The 15,290-nt window shown below is 40.2% G+C and overlaps 2 protein-coding genes across 5 annotated transcripts in view; one reads left to right on the forward strand and one right to left on the reverse strand.

Annotated features, from left to right (window-relative positions):
* Positions 1-3,037: 3,037 nt before the first annotated feature.
* On the reverse strand, positions 3,038-12,787 carry THAP10 (THAP domain containing 10). The gene is made up of 3 exons (XM_043985815.1): positions 12,192-12,787; positions 5,491-5,671; positions 3,038-5,383 (listed from the first exon to the last, which is right to left on the reverse strand). The coding sequence occupies exons 1-3, from the start codon at positions 12,648-12,650 to the stop codon at positions 5,181-5,183; spliced, it is 843 nt and encodes a 280-aa protein (XP_043841750.1). The 5' UTR covers positions 12,651-12,787; the 3' UTR covers positions 3,038-5,180.
* Positions 12,788-12,823: 36 nt separating this feature from the next.
* LRRC49 (leucine rich repeat containing 49) overlaps positions 12,824-15,290 on the forward strand; it is a 188,393-nt gene continuing 185,926 nt past the window's right edge. For 2 of the 4 annotated variants that reach the window (XM_043985807.1, XM_043985810.1), the window contains exons 1-2: positions 12,824-13,325; positions 14,778-14,834. In XM_043985807.1, the coding sequence (XP_043841742.1) occupies positions 13,275-13,325; positions 14,778-14,834 (108 nt within the window). In that variant the 5' untranslated portion in view covers positions 12,824-13,274. The remainder of the gene's footprint in view (positions 13,326-14,777; positions 14,835-15,290) is intronic. The other 2 variants (XM_043985808.1, XM_043985811.1) reach the window with 1 other exon arrangement.

Here is a 15,290-nt window from a genome sequence, read left to right on the forward strand (position 1 = left end):
ACTTTTGTAGTATTTAAAAAGAAAACTACTGGAAGGAATTTTCATTCTAAGTCAGGAGAGCTGAGGAGATTTGGGTAACCTGGAAGCTAGACATGAACTAGTGGAAGACAAGTATTTGGGTCCAATACTCATTCAATCGATAAACATTTATTAAACACCTTTTATGTTCCAGGAACTGTGCTAAGTACGTACTGGGGATAAAAAAAATGTAGTCCCTGCTTTAGAGGAGCTCACAATGTTAATGAAAGAAACACCATGTAAACAATGATGCACAAACAAGATATACACAGGATAAATTGGAAATAATCAACAGAGGGAAGGCACTAGAATTTAGAAGGATTGGGAAAGGCTTCTTGTAGACAGGATTTTAGCTGGGATCTTAAAGAAAGGGAAGCTTGGAGATGGAGAGAGATCATTCATTGTATGAGGGTCAGTAAAATTGGTCTGAGAAACATGGAGGCCAATGTCCCTGGATCATAGTGTTCATCAATGTGTGTGAGAGTGTGTGTGTGTGTGTGTGTGTGTGTGTGGTAGAGTAGTCTGGAAAGGTGGTGGTGCTGGTGAAAGAGGTAAGTTTATGAAGTGCTTTGAACACATAAATTTAGGGAATGGGCCTCATAGGAAGAGCTCACAGTGGATGTCTTAAAGTTAAGCTATATTTGCTGTCATCTTTCCTACCTGGGCTTATTCTCTACATCCTTTCCTGGAATGTTCTTCAAAACCCAAGCTTTGTTTCTTTTTAGTCATGTCTGACTTTTTGCAGTTTTCTTTTCCAGTTCATTTTACAGATGAGGAAACTGAGGCAAAGGGTTAAGTGACTTGCACAGGTCATAGCTATTAAGTGTCTAAGGATGGATTCAGACTCATGAAGATGAATCTTCTACATTCCAGGCTAGGCATTGCATCTACTGTACCACCTAGCTGCCATGTTTTAAAGCCCAGCACAAATTACATTCCTATACAACTGTTCCTAATTGAACTTCAATAATATCTATGCTCTGTACCAGTCTTATTTATAAGATTGTGTTTTGTACTCCATGATGCCTAACATATAGTTAATCCTCAGTATTTCTTGGAGCATAGAATCATATGTTTAGACCTAAAATGGACCACGGGAGCAATCTTATACAAATTTATGATTTTATATATGAGACTGAGGGACAGAGAGGTTAAGTGATTTGAATATGATCACACAATAGCAGAATCAGGATTCAAATCCGGGTTCTCTGACTTCACATACAGCCTTAGTACTGTACTATGTTGCCTACTTTATTGTTAATAGAATCCTGTAGAAATAATTTTTGACTGAAGATATTTATGTATCTCCTCCACCTATATATCATTATATACTACCATTCAACTGATTTTAAAATGTATGACAAAGTAGAAAATTTTCTTGAGTACTTAGAATAAGAGAAAAGAATGAGACCCAGTGGAAGTAGAATATGGGAGGGAGTCTCATAGTCTGAAACCCAGGCTGTCTCTCTGTTCCTCACATATTATGCTCCATCTCTCACTACCACAAAACCTTTGCAAATTCCACATGCTTGAGTTGCATTTTTTTCTTTACCTCTGCCTCTTAGTCTCTTTTTTTAAAAGATGTAGCTAGAGCACTATCTTTTACAGAAAGCCTTTCCAGATCCTCTTAAATATCAGTGCCCTCCCTCAGGAACTACCTTGTATTTTAACTTTGTTGTTGTTCAGTTGTGTCCAACACTTTGTGACCTCATGGATCACAGCATGCTCAGCCCTCCTATTTTCAACCATCTCCTAAAGTCCAAGCTCATGTTTGTTGCTTCCATGACACTATCTATCCATCTCATCCTCTGTCATTCCCTTTTCCTTTTGCCTTTAGACTTTCCCAACATCAGGATCTTTTCAAATGACTCCTATTTTCTTATTATGTGACTAAAGTATTTAAGCTTCAGCTTTGGTTTTTTATTTCTTTTCCCCAGTTTTTGATCTTCCAATGAATAATCTGAATTAATTTCCTTAAGTATTGACTAATTTGATCTTGCTGTCCAAGGGACACGCAAAAGTATTTAATTACTCTGTATGTATTTCTACTGTTAGCTTTATGTTTATGCTATATGTGCACGCTGTGGCAAGCCTCTTAGTGCAGTTTAAGCTTTAATAGCTTAAACTTTTTTCCATTAGAATATAAACTCAGTGTAAGTAGGGATTGAATAAATTCTTTGTATTTGTGTTCCCTGTGCCTAGCACCTAGGCGATGCTTAATACTGAGCTGACTGACTACATTTTCCACATTCCAACTTTTTCCCATTAATATCAGCTCTGACAAGTAAAAATAAGGGCTAACATAAGCACACATGTATGTAATATAGCATATATGCACATAAGAAGACAAGTATATAATATGGAATTTGAGGTGCTTACTTTATAATTTTTATAACAATTAATTTCAGTGATACACATCAAAATTTATTAAAGAACTTGTGAGTCAATTAACCAACCATGTCTGAGTTTTCAATCATATGCCTATACTGATGGAATAGGGACTAGATACGTGAAAAAAAAATCTGATTTGATCATAGTAACAAAAAATTTTTCTGACATGTCAGTGAGAAATGGAAAAGTTACATTTATACCATGTAATTGATTTAGATTTAGGCTTGATTCCTACAGTTAGAGGAAAAATGCTGTCTTCTGGAGCTATCATAGTGGGGAGAGTGCTTGTCTTGGAATAGGGAAGCTGTGGGTTCAATTCTGCCTCTTACAGTAGCTTTTTTTTCTGTTTAGAATTTTATTTTCCAAATTACATGTAAAAACAAATTTTACATCAATTTTTTTTAAACTTTGTGTTCCAGCTTCTCTTCCTCCCTTTCCACCCCTGAGGTTGCCATCCTTTTCTGAGGGTGTACCTCAATCTTCCTTGTCACTAAAGAAACTTTCTATAATTCTCACCTTTCTTTGCTTGTTCATCTTGCTGTCTTTCACTTGATTTTAAACTCCCTCTTACAGTGGGGCCCTACTTCCAAGCTACACTGTCCCAAACTCCAGAGGGTCCCAGGTGTTTGGGTTTGAGGGAGGACAAGTTTTTCTCTCACCTGGCCTGTTCTCTGGTCCTAAAATAACCTCAAGGCCAACTTGCTAATTAACCAGCCAGCAGAACTTTGTGTGCTGTTGTGGTTCTTAACTCTGATGAACCTGTACCCCTCCCCCACGTGGGCCTCCCATTGCTCGGGATTTCTTCCTGGTTCCCTGCTGGGGTGGGATAGCCCAATTCCTCCTTAGGTCCCTCAGACACCCCTGCACTTTCTCCCCTGGCCAGCCGCTCAGCCCTCTCAACCCACCAAAAACTCAATTCCAGGCACTGCAGCTGATTTGGAGGCTCAGGGGTAAGTTTCTCTGGTGCAGCCTGCCTGGGGTCTGTTTTGGCATGAGTGTGGGGTTGGATTCTTCTTGCAGCCCAGCATGGCCCCCTTTAATCTGTCTTTGGCTGGAGAATAATCTCAGCCCATTTTTTTGTGGGTTTTGCTGCTCCAGGGGTTGTTTTATTGCTGTTTTGGGGGTAATTGTGTCTGGAGCTCTGTGCCTTTAATGTCTTTCCTTCGACATCATCTCTTACAGTAGCTTAGTGGCCACAAGGAAGTCAGGCCACTTTTCTGAGCAGCAGTTTCTTCATCCATAAAACAGATATAGCACCTATGTTATAGGACTGTTGTGAGACTCAAATGTGAGATTCTATGCAAGCATTTCAGAAACTTTAAAGCACCATATACATGTCTGTGTTTGTTATTCAGATGGATGGAGATCAGACATTATTAGAAACTCCCTTAGCACCAAGCTTAGGAGGCTATGGATACTTATTTTTTCAAACCAAATGATCATTCAGGTCATAAGCTTAAAACAAAGTAAAGAGGAATGCTACTTATTTATACATTATTTGTTCCAGCCTCCAATTTTCACTACCAGATATATTTTTTTAAATTTTTATTTATTTATTTATTTTTTCGGGGCAATGAGGGTTAAGTGACTTGCCCAGGGTCACACAGCTAGTAAGTGTCAAGTGTCTGAGGCTGGCTTTGAACTCGGGTCTTCCTGAATCCAGAGCTAGTGCTTTATCCACTCTGCCACCTAGCTGCCCCCTCACTACCAGATCTTAAACAAAATTAATTTTATATTTTATTTTTAAAAATTATACTGGTCAATTTAAGTCAGAGTTGAAATGAACTTCAAAAAACTCCTTTTATTATTTACACCTTTAGAGATAAAATATGTGCACTCCATCTGCACAGAACCAATAGTGCACGACAGATGCAAAGTGGAAGCTTCTTTCTATTGTTTTCAAAAAAAAAAAATTATAGTACATAAAGTAAGTGTCTCCAGAAATCACAGTAACGGAATGGCTATTTGAATGATATTGCCATAGGAATTTCCCTGGTTGATACAAGTTAACTTGCACATACTTACTTTCCAAACATTTAATTTATTAAAATATAAAGTAAAAATGGTTTTGATAGGGGAAAAATTAGGTTATGAAAGGTCAGATGTCAAATTTTCCTGGAAATGCAGTCTAACATTTTATCAGACTTTAACAATTCCTATATATGTATGAAATTAATAGAAATCCAAATTATTATTTAAGACTGTAAATTGATGTGTTAATCTGACTCACAAGGCAGTTGTAAACCAAATCCAACCAACAATTAAGCCATTATCCACAAAAATTTTTCTATGAGATACAAAACTTTCACTAGGAACCCTCACAGGTATGGAGTCATAATTCTAATGGTATCAGAACTAAATAAAATACAGGTCATCTCAGTAGATAAACATCTAAACATAAATATCCTACTCTTACCCTAATCATTTCCTATTATTTGGCTTTTCCTGAAGTCATTTTGTTGTTGTTTTACGGTTTTAAAGTAGTTTGAAGAATGATATTCTTAAGTGGCAGATGCTTGATTTGTCTCTGGAAATCTTAAATTGCTTTTGTATGAGTTTGCTAGTTTTTAAAAAGAAGGACATGGGGTGAAGGGGCTGTCAAAACCATTTCCGATACCTCTGAATGTAGGCAAATTTTTGTCTCACTTAAAACAAGGCTCGTTGGTGATGAAATATCAAATTTTCATGAAGAAATAACAGAATTACAAGATCAAAGAAATAATTATATATAATTATCTACAATACATTGAATGATTTGATGATGTCCACATTCAACATGTCTCTTCTTTCACCTGAACAGCTATGTAAGATAAATCCCTCTGTTCATTCTTGATATCCCAGTCAGTATTTGTTTCAGAATCACTGTAATAAATGCCAAACAGGGAAGAAGTTCTAGGAACAGACCATAATTCATCTGTTTGAGTAGTTGCATCACAGAGTCGTTTACTTGGTATTTTTACTTTGGCCTGAATACCTGGAAGAGAACAAACACCAGCATATGGTAAATTGATTAAATTTTTAAAACAATTCCTACATTTAATGGCGATTGAGTGTCAACACAACTAAATAGCCTAAACATACCCACACTATGATGAGGGGGCCTTTTCAGAGAAATCTGTGTACTTTTATGCATCTTAAGTGCATGAACATCAACATCTACAGACACTAAGCCTTCTTCACAGTAAGGAGGCACGGAAGTGACATCATTAGATTGGTGATCAACATCTACTTGTGTCTGGGTAGCTTCATATTCATATGTAATCTGAAAACAAATTAGAGAAATCTCATAGATACATGTCAATAATAACTATGCCTACTAAATCATTTTACCTTTTTGCATCTGGAGACAGTAAAATAAGGAAATCTGAATTCTTTACTATTATTGCACCAAAAATTATTACTCTTTTTGGGCAAGGATGAGTTAAATATGGCCATTGTTAGAAACTAAAATACTTGAACTAAGTCAAGAAATATTTTCCACAAATATGCAATTTAAAACTTTTTAGCTCAAATATGATGACAAGATATTTAAAGCAATCTACTGGTTGGAAGCAATCATGGATAACAACTATTGATTACTCAGGATACTAATCAAAGCTTAAATCATATGGTCACTCATAGGAATTCATATTTGGTCCTACCCCTACTCATGTAACTTTCCTTCCTACTATTCCCAAATACAAATCTTACCAGATCAGCCTTCTTCAGGCCCTAAGCACATTATGATTATTCTCAACTGCAAGACTTTGCTCACACTATTCTCTGTACTAACAAGGTCCTTAACCCCTCTACTCATCCTTCCAGGCTAGAAAGTTCCACCTAATTCATGGGACTCTATCCCCAACTTCTCCAGCCCAGTGTTAATTTTCCCTTTACTTTGACCTCTATTATAATCACTCACTATGGTTTATTTGGGTACTAAATCACATATTGCAGTGTGACTTATCTTTTTCATTTGTTTATATCTTTCTTATTTTTATATTTGGTTAAAGGATGATATTAAAGAGAGGTACGATAATTGCTCAGTCTGAGCCTCATAGAATAGCAGTACTTTGGTAGACCCACCATAGTGGTCTGGTTCTCATCCCTATAGATTCAGGAATTCAATTTCATTAAGTTTAACCAGAGGTGATCAGGTGATCTAGAATGGATTATTTTAGTCAAATTAATGAGATTGGTTTATAAACCAGAATGCCAAATTATTAATGTATAATGAGAAAATCTACTTGCAAAGTTGATAAGTACAGAGTGGATGATTTAAAAAAAGTTTTATTGTTTTTTTTTTAAAGCTTCACTGTCACTTTTTCACTGATTTTCCTCACTCTGTTCCTCCTGCCACATAGCACCCACTCTTATAACATAAGTACAGACAAAATAAATAAACACAGTGGTCATGTCTGAAAACATCTGCCTCATTCCACATGTAGCAACTATCACATCTTTTCCAATGGGTGAGAATGGATGATGTTAAGGGATTTGCCTTTTCCTAGAAGAGGAGTATTTTTTTTCTTTTCCAATTACATTTTATTTTCCAGTTACATGTAGAGAAAGTTTTCAACATTTGTTTATATAAGATTTCCAATTTTCCTCCCTCCCTCACTCCCCTCCCCTCCCCAGATAGCAGGTATTCTGATATAGGTTATATATATATATAATAACATTAAACATATTTCTGTATTAGTCATTTTATAAGAGAAGAATCAGAGCAAAAAGGAAAACCTCAAAAAAGAAAAACAACAGCACCCAAAACAAAAGAAATAGTATGGTCCAATAAGCATCCATATTCCACAGTTCCTTTTTTTTTTTTCTTGGATTTCGAGAGCCTTTTCCATCATGAGTCCTTTGGAACTTTCTTGTACCGTTGGATTGGTGTGAAGAATCTAGTCTATCACAGCTGATCAACACATAATGTTGATGATATTGTGTATCATGCTAGGGGAATATTATTAAAGGCAGCTAGGTAGTGTTGGGCCTAGAGTCAAGAAGACTTAAGTTCAAATCCAGCCTTAGATATTGTACTATGTGATCCTGGGCAAGTCACTTAACTTCTGTTTGTTTCAGTTTCCTTAACTGTGAAGTGGGGATGACAGTAGCATCTACCTCCCAGGGTTGTTGTGAGGATCAAATTATATAATATTTGTAATATATTTAGGATGGGACCTGGTACAGAGTAGTTGCTTAATAAATGCTGGTTCCTTCCTTCCTTTCTTTATATAATACCATGAGGCTATTTTCTTTACTATATGGTGATTGAAAGGCCTGTTGTGCTGGCCATTCTCTCCCTTGATTAGTGCTTAAGATAGACATACAGGCAAATTCTTACCTTTTGGCTCTTTTTTTTCTAGATTTTAGGGCACTACCCCTCTTTTGTCACACCAACTGTAGCTCACGGTAGACTTGTTACAACTAATTATGATTATGTTGTTTTAAAGTTGTAGATTGCCTTATACATCATAGGTTAACCCCCTCATTTTGAATATAAAAAACAGCCCCAGGAAGGAGAAATGATTTGCCTGAGGTCAGATAGCTGGTTAGCCAGCGGCCCAACAACCCAGTGCAGTGCTTGTTCCAATACCCCATTGGGTCTTCTTATGATAATCTCATTTTAGAGTAGGACCTCTGAGAGGGTTTGGGGAGGATAGATTACCTTACCCTCATTACTATTCACAAATGATCTCTTGGGGAAGGTTATTTTTGAATTGGTTAATTTATATTTTATGTTGTTTATTAGCTTCAATTTCAAGATAACATCTGGTTCTGTAAATCTTGATAGATCTTGCTTGGGGTTTGGGGCTTCTAACCCTTTGTATACTTACTACACTCTCTAGTTAGGCTGATTCAAAGTTCTTGGAGGGTAAGGTTAGTTTCTTATATTTCTTGTGTTGAATAAAAGAATTAGAAATATAAGTTCTGAAGGAATAGTAGAGAAGATTTAAAAAACCACCTAAAACCCTTATTATAATTGGATGAAAATTCACTCACAAATGTTCCAGGGGAAAAGCAATCTAAGATACTTTTCAAATACAGGATTGGGGAGGAGACTCTATTACTTGTAGAGAGTAAATATTTAGAGGTTTCCTAACTAAACATTAGTTGAGCTGAGGAATCTTTTTTGCTTTTAAGAAAATTCTTTTTACCAAAGTACTCAGTAATTCCTTATGTCCACCCAAGGAATAAACAAACTAGTTTTATTTAAATAACAGATATGAAATCTTAGAAGAATTGCTTACTTTTTTTTTTTTTTGCAAGGCAATGAGGGTTAAGTGACTTGCCCAGGGTCACACAGCTAGTAAGTTTCAAGAGTCTGAGGTCCCATTTGAACTCAGCTCCTCCTGAATCCAGGGCCAGTGCTTTATCCACTCTGCCACCTAGCTGCCCCCAAGAATTGTTAAGTAAAAAAATTTAAAAGAATGCTAAAGTACAGCATTATGATTGTTAATGTTGCATTACAGTTTATGACCTGTGTTCAACAATTACATGCATGGAAGTGTTCCAGAATAGTATCAAAGTATTTTGGAGCTAGAAGGATACTTTGATAGAAGAATATATTGATGAACTATATAGAGTATTGCCATTATATTAAGGTATAGAGTATGATTTGCATGGGGGAGGTAAGGGTACATTAGATGACCCATAAAGTTCCTTTCAGCTTTAAGTCACTATGATTCTAAGAAAATAAACTATTAAAATGATGTAAAGTGGGGAAGAGTCAGAGTGAAAAGAAATTTTAAGACTCCTTGCTGAACTAGTAGCAGAGTTATAAGAACAAATACTGGCATTGTGACTTTACTGCTCTCAAGATGTCTTAACGTACAATATAAACTTTGCTTCAATGACTTCTTGGTCAACTATGTGCTTAAGTAGCAGTTATGCAATCTGAATTTATAGTTCCTCTACTTACATTAGCCAAAAAAGACCATATTCATTGCCCATGGGCAAAGTATTTACTAGGTCCATTTTGTATCAATTCAGCTAATAATGACTACTGCATGTAGCACATTGTGTTAAATTCTACTGGTGAACACAAAAGGGAAAAAGACATGGTCTGAGTCCACAGTCTAATAAGAAATTATATGTACACAAACAATTATGATACAAAGCAATATGTGATATGTGACCTATGAGATAACCTGCAGACAGGGATATCAGAGAAGGCATCCTGAGGAAGTTGACATATGCTATGGGCTTTGTAAGATAAGTAGGATGTGAACAGGTAGGTAGACAACAGTCAAAGGAGTAATTTCATAGGATTATAAATTTAGAGATGGAAGGGAATTCTAGTCCAATCTCTTCTTTCTACAAATAACGATTACAGAGACCCAGATAGGCTAAGTGACTTGCTCAAGATCACATTAAATGACAAAAGAGCCAAGATTTGCACCCAGGTCCTCTGATTCCAAATAAGGTCCCCTTTCCAAAATGTTCTAGGACAACTGTATTGCAGTGAGAAACAGTATAATTTCAAGAACAGTCAAGTGTAAGATGCAACATAAAGTCTGAAAAGGCTACTAGATTTGGCTATTAAGAAATCATTTGAGAGAGGTGGGACTAGCAGCCAGACTGCAAAACTCAAAGAAGTAGATTGTAGAGTCATTTGTGTAGACTACTTTTGGGGAAAACTTTGGTGATGAAAGGAAGGCTACAGATAAAACAATAGCTTGAGGGGCTAGCAAGGTCCAAGGAAGATTTGGGGTTTTTTTTGATAAGAAAGACCCAAATACATATATAGGCAGGGGGAAAAGAGTCAGTAAATTATTTGCATTTCCTGACCGTTCAAGCAAATGAACAGCAACCTTTAGAATACGGAAGAGGGAGAAATATTACTCATTATCTTTTTGACAAGTACTATATATCCAGTCATCACTACAGCAATATTCCTGGGGAAACATTACCACCAGTGCCACCTAGTTTCTTTTTTGCTAAGAGCAGGAAATCTGTCTGCTTGAAGTAGAAATGTTACAACTGTGGTCCCATCTTGTGGAGATCCAAGGAATACATTTTTACACAGAAACTGCCCAAATTATTAACCAACCAATAAGCATTTATTAAGTACTTACTCCTAGAATTTTCTAGGAATACCAAAACAAACAACACCATTTCTGCCTTCAAGGAGCTTACATTCTATAAAAGACAAACGTAGATGTAAATACATACAAAATACAAGGTAATTTTTTTTTCGGGGTGGGGGGGAAGGATGGTCCTGGAAAGACTTGGTGTTTGGAGGTAGTGAGAAGTGGATGTCAGGTATGGGGGATAGATAGCATGAGCAAAGGAATAGAGATAAGAGGGAATGTGCTTTGTATGAGGAACAGCAAGCATGCCAGTTTGGCTGATCTGTAAAGAATAATTATTATACTTAATGAAGTTGGAAAGAAAGGTTAAAATCAGATTGTGCATGGCTTTAAGTCAAACAGAGGAGTTTGTATTTTATCCTAGAGGTGATCTACAAGTTATCAGCATAGAGATGGCAATAAGAGTCATGGGAACTGATGAGATTACCAAATGAGAGGATGTAGGTTAGGTTATTGTGGGCTACCTATCTTTTATAATAGTTTCTTTTTAAAAAATGTTTTTATTATATAATATTGTTTCTATAGGCAATGATATTCCCAGTTGGAATAAATTAAATTTGTCAAATATTTATTAAATACCTACTACTTACAAAGTACTGTGCTAAATGTTGAAGAATAGATATCTAGTCCCTAATTTTGGGGAGCTGGCAATCTATCTGGGGAGATATGGATGTGTACAATTATAAATAGGAAAAAATGGATTCTACCTGCTATAAGAGTTCAGAGAATGACTGCATCACATCACCTCACCACCTCACAAACACATAAAACCCCAGGTCAAGACCTTCTTTCATTTTTTTTTTTTTGTAAGGCAATTAGGGTTTAGTGACTTGCCCAGGGTCACACAGCTAGTTGTGTCAAGTGTCTAAGGCTGGATTTGAACTCAGGTCCTCCTGACTCCAGGGCCGGTGCTCTATCCACTGCACCACCTAGCTGCCCCACTTCTTTCATTTCTTGACTGGCTTTAAAACCTGAGGACATCATAAAACTGCTGGTAGTGCTTGAGGAGGCACTTGTTGTTTATGGATACTATTCTTCCTAAATTTTAAGTTTGTTTTTACTTGCTGAAAGAGTCTAAGTACTGTCGTTATTGTTCAGTCGTGTGTGACCCCATTTGGGGCTTTCTTGGCAGAGATACTGCACTGGTTTGTCATTTCCTTCTGCAGCTCCTTTTACAGATGAGGAAACTGAGGCAAACAGGGTTAAGTGACTTGCCCTGGGTCACACAGCTAGTAAGTGTCTGAGACCACGTTTGAACTCAGGAAGATGAGTCTTCTCCACTCTAGGTCTCTCTATTGAGCCACCTAAGCACTGTCACTACCCTACAAATTTCAGAGCCCTGGGGCATGGTATGCCTTAGTTGACTCTCCCATTGGCAGGGGAAGAGAGGGGATGGGGGGGGGGAGGAGAGAGAGAGAGAGAGAGAGGGAGGGAGGGAGGGAGGGAGGGAGGGAGAGAGAGAGAGAGAGAGAGAGAGAGAGAGAGAGAGAGAGAGAGAGAGAGAGAGAGAGAGAGAGAGAGAGAGAGAGAACACGAGAGAACGAGAACGGACGATAGCGAACTTTTCTCCTACGCATAAGTTGTTCTTGTGCTAAGTGCTTGGGCACCCTACACATTTCGAGTCCCGGGACATGGCCCCGTCGTCCTGCCCTAGTTGGCTCTCGCACTGGCAGGGGAGGAGGGGGGACGAGTCTCCTCTTCGCCCCTTACCTGGGCAGTCGCGGGCCTCTTCCTGGCGGGGAGGAGGGGTCTGCAGGGGGTGGGGTCGGCGGGGGGCTTGTCCAGCTGCTGCCCCGCCGGTGGCTCCTCTCCGGGCTCCTCCGCCGCCGGGGCCGGGGCCGGGGCCGGGGCCGGGGCCGGCTCTTCTGGGCGCTCCTCGGAGGGCAGGGCCGGAGCCCGGTGCAGGGTGGGCACGGCGCCCGCCACCAGCCGCAGGCGCTGGGAGAAGTGCAGGTTCTTCTGGATGACGGAGGAGACGTCGAAGCAGCAGGGGGCGAAGTGGTCGGAGCAGATGACGGAGCGGTCGTTGCCCCCGTACCAGTCGGCGCGGTGGCCCCGCACGAAGCGGTCCCACAGCAGCCGCACTGCGCGGTCCTTGGGGAAGCGGAACAGGGACTTGCCGGACTTGGTGGTGTTGCCGCAGTGGGCGGCCACGCAGCGGGCAGGCATGGCGGAGAGCCCGCCGCGGCCGCCCCCCGCCCGTCCGCCCCCCGGCCTCTTAAAGGTTCCTAGCTCCAGCCGGCGATTTCTCCAAGTCCCGGCTCTTTCTCTTCCCCAACCTCTGGGCTAACGGAACTGTCGTCACCGGGTCTCGCAAGGAGGGGGGTGGGGGTGGGGCCGAGGCTCTAGGCAGTCGCCTTCGTTCTCCCTATTCACCTCCGGCCTTCCCGCTTTCCAAAGCCCGACGTGAGGAGGAACGGAGAGGAATACGAATTTCGCGCGGGCCACTTCAGGCAACTACACGTCGGATCCAAATGACGAGCGGACCGGAAGCGGGGGTTGCCATAACGACCGGGGAGCCTACTGTTCCCGCTCTGCTGCCGTACACCTCCCTCGCTGTGCTTGGGAAATCAGGAAAACCCAGCAACTGAGAGAGAAGGCGAGGCAGGAAGCCGGATAGCGTGACTAGAGTCGGCCTGCGCCACAGACCCGGGCCTGAGTAAAGAACCGTACCGGAAGTCGCCGGTTACCATGGCAACTACGGAGGGGTTGCCAGGGAGATGACCCCATTCTGCCTCCTCACGATTCAGCTGTAGTGGCTCCTGTCACGAAGATAAGGCCAGGACTCCGACCATGATTCCCGGGAAATACCGCACCAACCCTGGCCGTATCACGCCGAGCAACGTACGTGTTTGGGGCTGGGCCTCCAGGCCCCCCATTTCTCCATCCCCCGGGGTCCCTCTATCTTCCTAGCCGGCGGCCGCCGTCAGCTTCTTGGAGCCAGGCTTAACGCCCGGGCCCTCGGTGATGGGTGGGATTCCCTGGACCTGACCGCGGCTCCTCCTCACCCCATTGTCCGATTTCCATGGAAAGGAAAGGGCCTTTAGACCCCTCAGGCTTCCTCTGCCTCCCTCTGCTTTAGCCTTTTCTTCCCATGCCCGCCAGAAAACGCCCTGGGTTTGAAATCCATCGGGAATCCCCTTCTGTCCTCTGGTTAAATGAAAACTGCTGGGTTTGCAGCCTTGCACCGCCTCCTCCCCCTTGCCTGTCCCTCATGTTGTCTCCTGTGCTCATACTCAGGAGTCTTGTGGGAGTGACCCTGTGAAAACGTGAAGTGCTTTGTGGCATTATCCAGGGTGTCCCCAAAATCTTAAGCTTTGTGGGGCAGGGGGATTAAAAACGCACCAAGACTTTTGGGACACCCTGTTAGGGTCGGCGTTTAAGGTCTGTTGTTCCCTTGGCCAGGATCAGGGTTCTCAAGACTTTGGAGCTGGTTTGTATTGTCTCAGGGTCTTGGTTTTTAAATGGAGAAACGTGGGACGCACATGATTTGTTATCCGAAGGGAACTGTCCATTTCATCTGTTTAAAGAGGCCATTAATCATGTAGACCCGAGTAAAACGAATGCTTTATAGCTTGAGTGAATAAGTAAATCACAGCAGATATTTTGGAAAATAAAGTGGAGAAAACATAAAAGTACCTTTAGGTAATAATAATTTCTCTGCATGAACCTTTTATTATTGTTAGTTTTGACTTCATTGTTAGATTAAGTTGTGATCTGGGTTTTAGTCTAAAATTCTGTCACTAACTAGCACTGTGACTTGGACTGTCACTTAGACTAATATTTAAATTTCCCGTTTGTCGTTTATAACTTGAAGGGGGCGGGTTGGATTAAATGATCTCTTGTTTCCATTCAACCCCATTTCTAAGATTCTGTGACTCTAGTCCACAGAAAATACTTGGTTCTTAGTACTCTAGGAAAAAAGGAGAAAGGGAAAAGTACAAACATAGAGTGCCTAATGTGTGCTGCACTTTTTGTGAGGTAGGTACCTATTATTATCCCCATTTTACTGTTGAGGAAACTGAGGCAAACAGAGGTCAAGTGACTTGCTCAGGGTCATGCAACTAGTAAGTATCTGAAGACATTTTTGAAATCAGGTCTTCTTAACTCCAGGCCCAATACTTCTATCTACTGCATCGCCAGCTGCATCTAGAAAAATGTATGTTTACTTAAAAAAAAAAGTTTTGGATAGCAATAGTTATTTTTATTGTAACTTTTTTTTTTACATATTGGTGTATACCACTATTTTAAAATTAAAATGCCAACTTTTGAGAAGGTTTAATCTTCAAATTTCAGGTGAATTGTGGGCTTCATCTGGTTATTCAGACATCATCAGTGCCTGAGAAAAACAAAGTAAGGTTTGAGCAAATTCTTATTTGAATTGATAGTTACGCCATGCTGTTTTTGTGTGGCTCTGAAATGTTTTGAATTCTTTTAGCATGTATCTACATAAGTCTAGTCACACAATATTTTAGAGTGAGTGACTTTTATTTTGTGCGTACCTACAAAGCACACTCAGAGTGTATTTAACAAGGAAAAATAAAGTCTCGTCTGATTGGGGTGATTTGTGTTAATGATTTAAATGACTTTAAGAGTAAGATAAAGCATGACTGTATGTCTGGAAGAGGCCTCAGTTCCCTTGGGAGCTCCAAAGGTCCTGATCCTGGATCTGTCCTGTGAAACTCTCCTTCTTTCATGCCAACTTTTGCCTCACTAGACACCAGTTTCTTCACCCTACATCTCCTTCCCCTCTCATCCCAATTTGGACATCATCTTTCATTTCCATGGCTCAGCTGATATATTTGAAGC

The sequence above is a fragment of the Dromiciops gliroides genome, chromosome 2, assembly GCF_019393635.1.
Source record: "Dromiciops gliroides isolate mDroGli1 chromosome 2, mDroGli1.pri, whole genome shotgun sequence".
NCBI lineage: Eukaryota > Metazoa > Chordata > Mammalia > Microbiotheria > Microbiotheriidae > Dromiciops > Dromiciops gliroides.

What these genes read in the sequence shown, in the direction of transcription:
- THAP10 (XM_043985815.1), bottom strand. Translation starts at nt 12,650, where the DNA reads ATGCCTGCCCGCTGCGTGGCCGCCCACTGCGGCAACACCACCAAGTCC. An exon ending in AGAGGCCCGCGACTGCCCAG is followed by an intron (nt 5,672 to 12,191) that starts GTAAGGGGCGAA and finishes ATTTGTTTTCAG; the next exon opens with ATTACATATGAATATGAAGC. An exon ending in GCCCCCTCATCATAGTGTGG is followed by an intron (nt 5,384 to 5,490) that starts GTATGTTTAGGC and finishes GTTCTCTTCCAG; the next exon opens with GTATTCAGGCCAAAGTAAAA.